We start from the raw sequence: 14,827 nt of genomic DNA, 5'->3' as shown, positions 1-14,827 counted from the left end.
TGTTCTTTTTTTTTAATGCCATGCAACCAAGGAAGTTGTCTAAAGCCCAAAGGAATGTCGTTGCTTCGTTAACTCTTTCATGTATGGAAGAACAAGCACAAAAGCAACAGTGTGTCTCCCGTGCAAATCCTGATTAGCAAAGAGCTGAACTGAATCATCTTGGATCTGATGTATGAAGACACAATCAATTTAAACTATGCTGAAAAAGAACATTTTCAGATGTCGCAGGTTCTGGCAATCGACTGATTAATGTACCATAGTTGAATACTCGAGTTCTTGTTCAGGTATTGACCAATTATTCTAAGAAACATGCTAGCTAGCATGCTAGTGTTTGTTTGTAAGAGATCTTTCAAAATCAATTGGTTTCTTCCTTCAAAATGGACAAAGCATTCCAGTTTCAGGATAATATAGTGAGTAGAAGGTTTGATTGCTATGCTGCCAAAAATAAAAGCATGACCCGTCCCCTTTGAGCAAAGATATGATTCAAAAGCATGTGATAGGAAGTTGTGACATGTACATCGCTGAAAACAAAAGCGGGTCAGCAACCTGCGAGGCTGTCTTTAAAATACCATACATCATCATAAGGGTTTTAGTTTTGAAATGAACCAAGACTCAGTCTGACGATGGTTGGTTGAGAGTTGAATGGTAGAGTGTTAAAATGCTTGTTTTGAAATACATGATACATATTTGGAAAAAAATTATAAAAACGACTAAAGAGAACTATGCAGTGCTCATTGTGGAGATATGGCATTAAACTGATTTTTACCAGTTCAGTTTTCTTGATTATTTTGGGCATGGCTAAAACAGGAACCAGTGACGTAACTTGGACCCTACAATGATTACCCCACCCCTCACCATAATCCGCTTCAACAGTTATATGGCTCATTTGGACATGCAGTTAGCTGGTAAGCTATAACAACACCTCCAAAATACATTCTCATTGTCACAGCCTGGAAACGACCCACGGCAACTCCATGGGATATATTCCAGCCACCAGAGGCTTCGAGCGGGTAAAGGTTCACGGCTCATGGAGTTATGTGTATGCATATGAAGGATGCTGGAGGAATTGGCATCCATTTTCCCAGGCCGTAATACTTGTAGATGATTGACAGTTGACGGGGGGCGTGGTTTCAGCTAAATCAGTGGTGCACAGCGTTCGAGTGAAGAGACAAGGGCTTCACTTTTATTTATTTTTAAATAATATTGAAGCCTCATTTTATAGACCTGGCCAATTTCTTACTCATTTAAAATTGGCAAGGTTGTTAACAACACTTTTCTCTGTGGTGTGTAAATTTATAAGATGTTTATATTGACTTAACAGGGACTGACAGTCAAAAGTTGTAGCAAGTTGTCGCTTTGACGTATTGCATCCCTTGAACAATGCCTGGAAAAGATTTTTGAAAGCGAATTGCGTCCTTATTGGAATTTGAAAGTGAGAAGCTCCGTTGTGAAGCGCTGGCTAAAAGGTTACATTTTAAGGTCAAATCCATCGTTGTCCCTTTTCTTAGCAGGGGACTAATTAAACCAAGGCAACAATTATTCACAAAGCACATCAATAAAATGCCCAGCATGTTAAAATATGATAACAAATGTGTTGCTTGATCCTGTGTGGCAACATTAGGCTCCAAAAGGCATAAACAAATTGCTTTTTTTTTTTTTTTTTAGTACCATGCAACTTTTGTATAAGGCTCTTTGGACATAAACAATATAAAAATACTCTGAATATCATCCTGATATTCAATTTTGATTAGTTCCAAAACTGAGTGAGACAAAATAAAGTTGTCCTGTACAAGAAGCTTATTCCACTTGTGAGGGTTGTGTGTCAAGTAACATTTGTGTCTACTTTATACAGTCGTTTCATTGCCACCCATTAAATGATCACAGTACGTACGTCATATGCGCATCTGCCCACGCAAGTCCTGCGCAAACCCCCCCGCCACATGTCCTCCTCTGTCCTTCGTCACATGCTCCTGCCCCTTGCTTAGTGTCAGTCTTTCAGAGCGGGTTCGAAGGGGTCAGTTTGCAGAGCGCCCTGTCCTGTTGCTTCGTGGAAAGCGATGGACTTTGAGGTGTTTTGACAGGTGATCGCTGCGGGCAAACTTCTTCTCACAGACGATGCACTGATATGGTTTTACTCCGGAGTGGGAGCGCCGGTGTCGGGACAGCTCATCAGATCGAGAGAACCTGCCAGAATAGGATTTAGGACATGTTAGTGTATTTCTTAATGAGCTTTACGTTTGCATTTTACATTTACATTATGCATTTTAAAATCATTATATCCTTGAACGGTATTTGTACCCCATGCATCTACAATCATATTGAACATTTAAATAATTAAGGTCTAATTTTAATTTACTCCTACATTACTTGCTTTATGTGACATATGGGCCTGCGAAACACAAAGTTATTATTCTGTTCAATAAAGGAAAACAGGTGGCTACAAGGTTAATCATACAAAATGCGATGCTGACATCGTGTATCTTTATTAATCTATCTGTATTAACTGAACAATTAAAGGAGTTTTAAGTTTTCTAAAATATTTTGTCATATATTTGTTAAAACAGTCATTATGGCTTGATAGTAGTACTTGAGAAATATATATATATATATATATATATAATATAAAACTCTGCCATCTATGGTCATATCTTGAAACATTTTCATCTTTAAGTAACCACTGCGCCCGAGGTAAACCAACCAATGAGAGATGTTAAAGCCTGACTTTTGAGGTGTCAACTATTAGTTGTGCACTCACAAGACGATAACTTTTACTGGTATAGTAACACTCCATTACAACAAAAGGTGTTTTTCTAGGCTAACTAGCTAACAGTGCAAAGTATTTTTTTTTTCATTTCCTAGCTACACTTTTCTATAAAATTGTATTATTTCCTTCAGTACACCTGATGACCATTCACAGCGCACTAATGTGGTTAAGAATCACTAAGATACGCAAATAACAGAAAAGCACATTTTATACGACGGTAATCTGAGTGTGATGACGATGATTCTACATATGTGAATTGGCCTGCATCATGCGAAGCTGAGGAGATGGCCTATATTTAGCTCCAAACACATGAGCGCCACAAATCGTCATCTATTCTTGGCCCGCCTGGTTTCTGGTCTCCATGGGCTCGCCACAGCGAGGATAACATGACAGGGGACGTTTAAGTAGATGATAGAGTAGCATCCGCACATTTCAGCACACGACTTTTGTGTGTCCCTCTACGCATAAGTAAAGCTGTTAAGGTCAGATTAATCTGTAACATGGGTTGAGCCCCCCGTTGCTTGTCTATTTTTCTCCCGGGGTGATAATTCGGAGTGATGTGATGTGGTCACTCGCAGTTATTTCAAGCCATTTCCACCTTAGACATGAATTACATAACAAATATGTTCATCATCTTGATGGCCCCGCAATAAAGAGTGGATAGTTGGCAGAGTTCATAATGTGCAACTCTTAAAAACGGAAACGGAAGATCAGAAAGTCAAACAATTTATTACAGCAATGATTAAGATTCTCTGGTCTCATCTTACTTATGATACGTACGGGTTCATTTTACACTTTGAAGGCAAGTGCATTAGTGTAATTCAGTGGACCCTCCCGAGTTGAAACAGTTTGGATTTCGACCAAAATAGGCCCGTAAAGTCGTGTAAAACCTCAGCTGTCAAGAATTCAGTTAAGCGAGCATGAGACGATGAACTGTGGGTATGTTCAGCTTTTTACTGGATGTTTAGACGAGTGTTGTGAGAGAACGACGCGAGTAGATGAAGAAAATATATAACAGTAACCTGACGTCTGACTCTAGCGTCACGATACGTTTTGTCACTTTTCAACGTTGAAGGCAGAATATTGATTGTTTATATTTATTTGCGTTTGTGTTAACCGCATTCTCATATAACACTTAGTAATCACTACTGGATGACTGCTTGTATGAACGCATTTCTGTTTAGAGCTGTGACGCTTATACGAACTGCACACACAAAAATGTTCACTGCTGATTCCTCGATCAATGTTTCAATGACCAATGTCGATGATGTCACTGATAAAATTAGCAGTCAGGTTTCAGTTTGCATTGCAGGATTCAAGTTTATTCATTGAATTTAAAATTTCCAAAGAAATGATTAATGTTCTTGAGATACTTTCCAAGGTCCAAAACCGTTACTGTGCTCATTTCAAAGGACTGGCAGGTGATAATTGTTTGACTGTGTTATAAATGTTTTTATTGTCATGTTGTAAAGTTTTTATATGCTGTCACTCGTTTTAGTGCCAATGTTTATTTATCTTGGTGGTGCAATAATATCACGCCAAGTAACAAGTATTTTAAACAAATACATGAGAACATTTCTGTGATTATGTGCTCGGATATTAAACATTTTTTTTTAAAAAAGTATTATTATTTTTCATGTGGTCTTGCTGCATTTAGTTGGTGACCACAAGATGAGCATTAAATATTTTAAAGCAAGTATTAGGATTGTAGTTTGTAGTTGTGGTTAATGCACACCAAACATCGCAACCCTACCCTTTTGTAGACACCACATACCCACTGAAAAGACATAATTAACTAACAAAGGAACCTAATTGAAAGTCTGGTGACGACCATCTGGTTTTGTGACTACAATCTCATGCTTCGAAAATAATTCTCTGTACAATTGACACCACATTAGTAAATCGAGAACCCTTGACATAACACGACGTGGAAAACTCAGTGATGCTAATTCAGGGCACAAAATGGTGTCACCACATATGAGCTAAATGTATGCTTTCTCTGCTTCAAGCTGGGTCATGCTTCAATCATAAGAACATACACCCTACATGACACGACATGCCTATACAGTAGCTATGCGCTATAGTAAATGGATGGATGGATATTCTTAACTCGCAATCTTGTTTGGCCAGATCATGTGGCCATCTGTGTCCAACCCCCCTTGCTTTTTAACAGTTCCACAACAACTCGTGTGAAGTTTTGCCACCTCTGTACTGCGTGTTCCAGGTGCAGTGTACAAGGTCACAAAGTTCGAAATTGAGGGTGAGCGGAGGGCACTTGAGTCCATACGCCCTTGGGCTGGCTTGGAGTGACTGCAGTTTTGCACATAGTATACATATCAAACACATATTTGCAGGCTTTGTGCTCGCTCTAGGCATGGATAATAACCTAGAATGGTCGTCATCTTTTTATACACACACACAAACACACACTCTAAAAATTACAGTTAGGCAAATGGTATGAGGCCATCACGTGCAGACGTTATAACTGTCCTCCTTCCATTTACTCCCCCCCCCTGCAAAATCACAACAAATTTCTGCACCACATATTGAGGCTACATCCAAAGGTGGTCCACATTGGTGGATGCACTCCGCTGTTTAATTAATCACAGAGGCTATCTTAACTGGAATTGCCACTGCACTGCGCGTCAGGTACAGATGCGGGATGGGAGGGTTGAAGCATATCGTAGGCGGAGGAGATGTCATCACCATTCATGCGGTTTGCATAACAAAGCATTTCAGAGCTAGTAATCGTTAGGGCCATTTCCAACAACAATAAAACCTGTAAATTTTCAAACACAATATATAATGTTGCTGTTGAGACGTGTTGCAAGTGACATGTTACTGGGTGCAAGTACATGTACATCGATTTTCGAGTGTACAGAGCAGTAGCATGTCAGTTTCTGCCTACGGTCAACGAAAAGGAGAGTCACACATTTGCAGTACACAAATAAAGGGCTGTACAATTACCAAAGAAGTGTGGGAACCACTGTGCCAAAAATAACAAACCAACTGAATAGCTCTGACTGGGTGAATTTAAAACTAAACTGTTTGGTCGCTTGCTGTGCTGTGCATCCACAGGTGCCTGCTGATCCTTCCAGCTCCTTTTTCGCAACGCCATGAATACATATTGAAGTCTATCAATATATATCTCAATATGTGCGTCAAGTGATCCCTTAGTTATTGATGTGATGAGTATGAATATATTTGTGTATGGCAATGACCGTGCCATAGCCAAGTGAAAAAGTATTCACTACAGGATAAAGTACAGAAAACTGTTTGTTGGTTTTGCAAGTTATATTTCATAGACAAGAGAATAGCAGCAACCGAAATGAATTTCCATGTATGTGAAATATGCATAAATGTAATAAAAATGAATTAGATATAAGTGATATATTAACAGCAAACATGCCTTTGTATGGTGATCATGGAGCAGAAGAAATATATCTGACATATTGCCCCACAACTTCTTTGGTTTGCATCTTTGCTCAGAGCCAAAAGACGACTGACAACTCACAACAATGTGAGATATGCTCACAACAATTAAAATTTGAAACTGTAATATTAACCAACTGAAATATTATCAAGTTATATCTGTAAAACATTTCATCCATAACCATGACACCTCGATGAAGCTTCTCTGATTGAGTTACAATTATTTTATTATTGTTATGGATTTTACAAATAATTCTATAGCGGGAAAGTCTCAAAGGGAACAGTCAATTATCTAACTAGACAAGGAAGACAAGAAATTCTTCAACAGGGCTCAGCACAGAAAGGCAAAAAAATCCTGAAGCTCTGAGCTGAACCTCTTCACACGTGCAATAAAAATGAAGTCAAACTATTGCAACCAACTGATTGTTATTAAGCAATATGAGCACGTAAAGGCAACCTTGTTGACATGCGGCATTCCTCAGGGATCAAGTCTTTGTCCACTTTCATTCACCCTATATTTCTTGCCCCTTGGACACACTTAGTCATTTTATTTTTACAAATGATGAACTGGCTATGTGCTGTTTAATCCAAATTTTAATTCCATTGGCCTCTTGAGAATATTCTCGTTTTCATTAAGAGCAGGATGTCCTCCAATTTCCTACTACCTACACTGACAAGACGAAGGACTGATACTCGAAAAACACATTTCAACTTACATTGTCATGCCTATTCTTGAACTAGTGATGGACAAAAAACTAAAAGGAGTTACCTATTTTCAATTTCATTTTCAACAAACATTTTGACTTTTCAAAATGGTCTGTAGGAATAAAGTTTATTCTAATGCCAGTCAGTCCAGAAACTCAAATGTACACACAGAGTAACCTTGTTGACATTATTGACAAAATTCTTCTCAAATGAAAAACTGACTCATCATACCCATCTCTGGCTCGTACCCTGCATGCGTACAATGCCTCTTAAGAAATTGTCTTTCAACAAGGTTTACAGGTCACAATAAGACTCTCACGTGGATCACCGTCATGGCAACAAAGTTGTTCTTGTTCTCCCGTTTGCATTGATCTAAAGGTGTCACAGTCTAAAGATAAATCAGACGGTGTGAATGCCTGGCAACAGCGCTGTTCTTTGCTATGACAAAGAATGCATCAGCTGACAAGCCGCTGATCGGGTGACGGCTTGTCAAGCGCAAATGCCGACTTGGATGTTTTGACAGTAAATTGTTTAGGTTTGAGCATGGCCATCAAACAGCGAACTCAAAGAGTCTTGATGCAGGTCAGAGCTGAGCACACTTGCAGTTATGTATACCCTGCATGTGTTCAGTGTTTACATGGGACTGGCCCTCCGCTAGCACATCTTTGCCAGATTATAACATACATAGAGCATGAAGGAAGCACAGGGATAAAATGAGTCAAACTATTTGGCAGGGAGAAAATGTGACTCCCTGCAAGTTATATGTAGGAGCCCGGCTAATGAAATACGACTCTTCCCTACTCTTCACACATGGATCTATTCTGAAGTTACTCTCACGAGGACGTCCCAGTTCACCTCTAGCTCCTGGCAGGGGGTGAGGAGCAGCAAGGGAGGACGATATATTACGTTGTCATGCTGATGTCATATCAAGGCTCTAAAAGTGTAGTTGTTGGCAGGACAAGCACATTGAATTTAATGTGAATAATACTAAACTGGAAAGTTAGTACGACATTACAGCATGAATGGGGTTGATCCTAAAAAAAAAGGAGTTGAATGACCCCAATATAGATAAGAAGAGTTCTGTGCACCCAGATATTGTTCTTATGTGCATGCGCCACTCATCTGAGTTTTTCAAATAAGAACGTTTAAATTGCATTCATGCATGTGTTCAGGCCTTGTGAGTCCTTGTAAGACCTAAAATATTTACTCCCTATGTTATATAAGGTCTTTTACAAGAGGCAACTACCATAGTCATTTGAAAAAAAAAATAGATAGCTAAAACTGCTGGATAGTCTGAACTCTGCTTGAATAGGCCAAATTTATTGCACGTAGGCATGACACAGCCCACATTTATAGATGACCTTTCTGTTGTCTTAATTTTATACCTTGTACATCCTGGCTCACTGGAAAATGTATATGTACGTCATGAGCTAAAAACTTTGAACTTGATTCCGTAATAGCCGCGCGTCTGTGTGTGTGAGAAGTGTTCACAGACAGTGAGTAAACAAGTGCAATAACTAGCAAGGGCAAAGTCTGCATTCAGTCAACTTCAAAAGAAACTCTAATCTAATCGGAAATTTTACCATGGTACAAAAAACGACAAATAGTGGCGACACAGAGCCAGCAGTTGCTCTGCGCAAACCAACCCAATTTAGAACTTTTCCAAATTGTACGGGCTTTTCCGTTTTACCCGTAGCCAACTTTTAGTTCCCTGCATCGACACATGCCGTTGGGATGTTCCAATGTGAAGCCTTTGTGCTGCTTGTCAAACACTGACACAAGTATTAGTCATGTATTATTCTTATTTATCAAGTGTCCTTGGATGTAAATTGGTTTATAAATATAAGGTATCTGGTGTGAGAACTGTGCCAAATGAAATCACGAGTGACTCACTGTGGGACAAGCATGAAGTAATAACAACAAAATTATGATTGTAATTATGATTATTGTGTGGAATTCCTGTGATTTTGAAATAATAGTGACAGTAGTACAAGGAATAGTATTAAAATCTAGCGTGGGACAATCCCTTTGAATCATTAAAGAAATGCATTCCTTGAAAAAAATTATCATTATCAACTTAAAAATATTTCAAGGGTCACATACGGAAGCATGGCCTTGTCACGTCCCATGTATCAACTGCAAAGGGAGATATTGCAGTTTATCTATAAAAACGGACTTTGCTGGCACCAAAGTCATGCGGGGACTCCATTGAGCCTATTCTGCATCTGCAATGTCAAGCATGTGTGCGCATTAACTGCCCTGATTTGAATGAAAATGAGGGGAGCCGCTTCGATTCACTGGAAGATTACGTTCCATCCCAAAAAAGCGCACAACGGTGCAAATGCTCCTTTCTACCTGTGCAAAGTCTAGGAAAATACCAAAAGAAAGAAAACTCCACCTATGTGCACAGTTAAACTACCCCTTGCGCTAGTCTTTAGCTGGGCCTGAAAAGAGGGCTCTTAATATTAACTGGTCGTGGGCGTGTCACTAAATTTCACCAATCTGTCATTCAGCACGTGTCTTTGGCCGTCCCAACAGTTCGTCATTGTCAGTCTGACATTGTTTTCTTCTGTCACCAGTCCGTCATTGTTATTTTAGCAGCGCTTCGGTCATTGCTAAATTACAGTTTGTCACCATTATTTTGGACCATCAGTAAAACATTTGTTTACAAGAGTAACAGCAGTGGTGGGTGCGTCTGTAAATTTGACCGGTCTATCATTCGATATTCAGCAGCTGGCCTGCCAGTCTGTCATCATCCGTCCGTCAGTATTTCATGGGAGACATCAGTTGTCAATTTTACGCCTCCTCTTATTTTGTCTTAATAGCCAGTTAACTTTTGGTGGCCAATCGGCGTTGAAAACGTACTTACTACATCACACGTATGTGCAGCGTGAGCAGACATGCAGCCAATAAAGTTAAGAAATAACAAACACACGCACAGCATGGTGAAATAAAATCAATACGGGACAATGTCATTGTGGTCCATGTGACCGAAAGGTAGACAACACAGCCAGCTTTCTTTGCCAGTCGGGGCAACCTAAAAAAGGAGCATGCTAGGAGAATGGGAATCGAGATTTAGCAGCCAACACAACCACAGGTCACCAGATTGATTAGCGATGTTCAAATAATGTTTTTCCCATCAGAGGATGAGGAGCCCCCCATCCGCTCTAGTCCGCTCTAAGCAACACCAGTGTAGTCACCCTTGCGAACAAATACACACGAAACACGTGTTTCAATCAGTCATTTGTCCACCAGCGAACTGGGAATCAGTCAATGAAAAAACAATTCCTTAGTTCGTCACTGTTTCAAAGCTTCCGTCAGGTTCCACTGTATTGAATTTTTTAGCTATAGCATTAAACTGTTTTTCACCATCATTTTTGGAAATGGCTATATTGACGCCGAGTGATTCACTTTCGGCATTAGTCCTCCCGGTGCTATTGCGTGATACATAGTTTGCATTGCTAGGCCCATTTCTACCGCGATACTGTGCAGTTAGCTAGCTAGCTATGCCTACATACTCAAAATTCATCTTCCCTGAATGGCAGAATTTACAGAATAGTTCGGTGTTGTAATAAACAATCCCAATCAAGGTGAGACCGCAGACTTGACAGCCACCTGCCGGTTAGCCGAGACCAGACCCAGAAGTCTGTTAACTCACGAGCTGCTAGCTAGCGGCTCTCATTATGGCGTGGTAAAATAAATGTGGTTTCATACATTGAGCAAACTCACCAACAGCGTTTGCGAGCACAAACAAGGAAGGGCTTGAATTTTCACTTTTCACATTTATTTTTAACATTTATGGATGCCACATTTGTTACCAACACTCTTCTCAGCGGTGGTTCAAATTTTGAAGATGTGAATTTTCACTTGAAATCTATTTGAAGAATTCTGCGTATTTATAGAACATTATGTGCCACAGTATATTCATTTTATTCTATTCTATACACATCCTTCTTCATGTGTGTATTATTAAACATGTAGGGGTAAAATGTTTTTGTAAACACCAGTTTGGGATAATGTCTCTATCTCTATTCATTGTACTGGACCAATCAAGAGCCCAACAATGCATGTGGAAGGCCTGAAATGAACATATTGAGGCACAATCTGGGAACCTGTGTGAATAATAATGTGGTTTTCCTCACCTCCATCCACAACCAGGCCACGTGCACGCAAAAGGCTTTTCTCCAGTGTGCCTCCTCAGATGCGCTTTAAGGTGGCTGCTTTTGGTGTACATCTTATTACAGCCCGGAAAAGAGCACTTGTGCATTTTAATAAGGTCTGCCACTGCACTCTTCTGGTACCTCTGACCACCAGCAAGGACTCCTGTGGTAGATCCGTTACCTAACCCACCTTCTCCAAGGCCGGTGGGTTTGGCAGCAATGGGCACTGGTGCGATCCGTACAAATTTGGAGGAATTTTTGTTTGCAAATGCAATGTTCGCTGGGGAGAGCAGCTGAGGCACCAAGGCGAAGGTTTGGCCCTGGATGTTGACCAGGAGCTGGGCAATCTTGATATCCGATGGACCCTGCGTTGGTTGAGATTTCTGCAAGTTAGTTTCTTGCATTTGACCGTCTGAGACGGTGCACGGGTGAGGCTCCTGTTTGATCTGGATGGGCTGGATTTGTAAGATAACCGGCACACTGGAAGCAGCACTGGTGTTTTCTCCTGAGGCTGATGGTGATCCGCAGTCTTCCTGTTTGATTCCATCGACTTCACTGTAAGTGGAACTCAAACTTATACAGCTCAAATCGACTGTTGATGTGTTTAGTGTCTGTTTGTTTTCTCTGTTGGAGGACAGTGGAGAATGGGCCACAGGTACAGTCTGATCTGAGTTCTGCAAAATTTCTCTGGCTATCGTCTTTGCCCTTTCGGCCTCGGAGAACTCTGGCGTCGGCGACATTGCCTCATCGCTTCCCTCGTCTTCCTTCTCCATCGCTGCAACCATGTTCTCTTCCAAAAACTCCTCAATTTCTTCCAGAGTGGGCTGAAAGAGGAGCGCCGCAGGATCCTGCAGCTCATCCAGGAAAATTGGGAACTCACAATAGTCCTCTTTGGCTTGGTGCTGGAGGAGACCCAGCCGCTGGTCCCTCTTTGATTCCCAAGCGTGGCCCATGGGTAAAAGTGGGGTGGTGGAAGATGAAGAAGGTGGCGAGGAGGAGAGCAGGCTGCTGTTGCTGATGTTGGAGCTTATTGAGTTGGTCATTCCCTGTGTGAGAAGGAGGTCTAGCAGGCTGTCTTGACTCTCACCACCAGATGAGCTCCTGCTCTCATAGCTGGAGCTCATGTGGGCGTGGGATTTAGGCGACGAGGACTCTGGGCTGGAGCAGATTGAAGATCGAGGGCTTGAGGAGATGCTGAGGTCATCCTCGGAGAGCCCCGGTGAAGAGGATGCCCCTTGGTAGGGGTGGTAGACGCACGCGTCGGTCACCATGATGCCTCGGGACACCCCCTCGCTGACATCGCAACAGAGGTTGCTGTGGTCACGTGCCGATAAGCTAGGGCAGTACAGGAAGGTCTCCTCACTAAGCGGTAAGTGATCCACCATTCCTGTGAGGATGAATGGCAGCTGGACTCTGCTCTGCACTCAAGATCAAGTTTGGAGACTTGGCTAAATATTAATGAAAATGTATTTCATCCTCCTGTGAAAAACAAAACAATTGGAATAATCAGTTACAGTCACACATCTTTATAAGAAAATACATGTTGCCATTGAGTTGAATCGTAGTTGCTCTAAATGATGTCTTGATGTTAATTACTTCAAAGGGACTGAATCAAGCATCACTCTCTTTGGCAACTTCGACTTTGAGGTTAATGTTCTGCAAGAGTCCTGCAAGCTTCACAGAAGTGTGGAAGCCAGCGGACCGAAGAGAAGCTGAGCAATGACTGCTTGGCCTCTCTGCACATTGCCTGTATGAAAGAAGTTCAGTGTGTGTATGTATATAGCAGCTGGTGTGGCACACACTGACCATGTGGAATCAGAAGTTCCGCATGGGTTAAGAGTAAAAAAAAAACAGTGGCTACAAAAGAGACAGGATCAATTTAATCTTTGCTACTTTTTAATGACACTAATTGATGATTGCAAATAAGGATTTTTTTTCAATGTGTCTTAACATTCCAGTGCCCTTTAAATAGAAGCATGGCGCTTTTATGATAGCTAATTTAAAGCAATAAAACGTTGCAAATGTAGGGCACATTGAAACAAACAGGAAAGCGCGCCATCTAGTGTTGAGTGAGCAAATCTCAGTCCCCAAAGAAAATAAACAGGTAATCTCACGTGTTTTACGTCTTTAACATACTTGTCACGTACAGTATTATTATAAATATTAACCGTATTTGAATCACCTGGCTTTTTTACTTCATTAAAAAATGCCCATATTTAGTTTAGAAAAGAAGGCAAACTCTGACTTTTTCTTTTTTTTTAATTAAAGAAAATGATATGGATGCGTTAATCACGATGGTTCAAGTAAAAAAGGAAACGAATGAAACAAAAACAGTTCATGTATCCATGGGTTGAGCAGAGTGTGGAGTAATTTGCCCTATAGTAACCTCTGCCTTGCCCAAGCTGTATTCAAACTGCCGATGACACAAAGCTATAACTGTGCATACTGGCACGAGACTTTGACATTTTAACACAGTGTAGTACACGGAAATCCTCTCTGCAATTGTGAAGTTGGGTTTTGTGTACATGTAGTCTTGCAAGTTGCGTGGCACACGCTGCGCCAAATCGATATCTCACGTAGCCAACACGTTGCACTGCACGATGTGTGCGTAGATGCGTGCGTATTCTCTCACCTTGCATGTGAAGACCAACGTTTTCACTCTCTTGAATTCAACGCGTTCTCCTCTTCCAAGTGTACCTCCGTGCGTAATGGTGAGATCAATCCGCGGGTGAGTGCATGGTGCATTACTCTCTCTCTCTCTCTCTCTCTCTCTCTCTCTCTCTCTCTCTCTCTCTCTCTCTCACACACACACACAGAGACACACACTAGCGTACACTCGTGCACACAAATGCTCACACTCCCGCTCTCGCTTTCTCATTGGGTTATGCAGTTTAGTCACATGATCTCTTCTGGCAGCGTTGTGGGTTCGGCTTGTGAGGGCTCGCCTGCTCCGCGCGTTGTCATTGGTTATTTGCTTGTAAAAGGGGGCCGGCGTGGGGAATGGCGTCAATGGAGAGAGTGGCAGAGGCTGGGTCATGTGCAGAACACAAACATGAACCTGACACTTTCTTTTGTTGTTTTGTTCCCATTTGTGTTTGAAAAACAACCCCCCCCCCAACTCTAAAAAAAAAAAAAAAAAGAAAACAAAAATCTTTTCCTGACCTCAATTCTTGTTTCGGTCCAGATGAGATGAATAATGACTAGAAGGAATTTAACATATTTGACTGAAATACGTCTTCTAGAGGCCTGAAAATGAAACTGTAATCCTGTGGTCACATTTCAGAGACAAGAACTCGTAATGTATTTGGGAGTTCTGCTGCTGAAACTTGCCCAACACTGGATGACAGTTAGAAAATCAGTCCTTTCACAGCCTGTGTTATGTAACCAGAGAAGCTTGAGCTGGTTCACAGTCCTCATGATACACGGAACATTGTGATCCAGTTTGACCTTGAATGTGTTAAGATTTTGAAAAATAGAAATAAAATCCCAATCAGAAATAGCTACATGGAAATTGTGTCATAAAACTATAAAACGTTAGTCCAGGAAATGATAATCCAAATTTTAATGTTAAAGCTACTACATGACAATGAAGTAAACCTTACCTTCGATTAGTGCCGGTACATGCAGAAATCCAAATAGCATTATATGTTTTTTGCAAAAACTCTATTAATTCATTTATTGTGCATCCATCCAGTTTTTTTTTTTACCACTTGTGCTCATTTAAAGCGCCCACCCCAGACGATTCATGGCATGAGATGGGATATAC

At 41.0% G+C, this 14,827-nt stretch overlaps 1 protein-coding gene across 1 annotated transcript; it reads right to left on the bottom strand.

Moving 5' to 3' along the window:
- Nucleotides 1-1,155: 1,155 nt before the first annotated feature.
- klf15 (Kruppel like factor 15) lies at nt 1,156-13,885 on the bottom strand. Its single transcript, XM_088291553.1, has 3 exons — nt 13,694-13,885; nt 11,044-12,540; nt 1,156-2,184 (listed from the first exon to the last, which is right to left on the bottom strand). Exons 2-3 carry the CDS (start codon nt 12,444-12,446, stop codon nt 2,016-2,018), a joined length of 1,572 nt encoding a protein of 523 aa, XP_088147679.1. The 5' UTR covers nt 12,447-12,540; nt 13,694-13,885; the 3' UTR covers nt 1,156-2,015.
- Nucleotides 13,886-14,827: the final 942 nt, after the last annotated feature.

This window comes from Idiotropiscis lumnitzeri, chromosome 3 (assembly GCF_059441095.1).
Source record: "Idiotropiscis lumnitzeri isolate Australia: NSW breed Sydney's pygmy pipehorse chromosome 3, RoL_Ilum_1.0, whole genome shotgun sequence".
Taxonomy (NCBI): domain Eukaryota; kingdom Metazoa; phylum Chordata; class Actinopteri; order Syngnathiformes; family Syngnathidae; genus Idiotropiscis; species Idiotropiscis lumnitzeri.
Note: the sequence above shows the minus strand (reverse complement) of the source record. Positions and strands in the feature narration are given on the sequence as shown.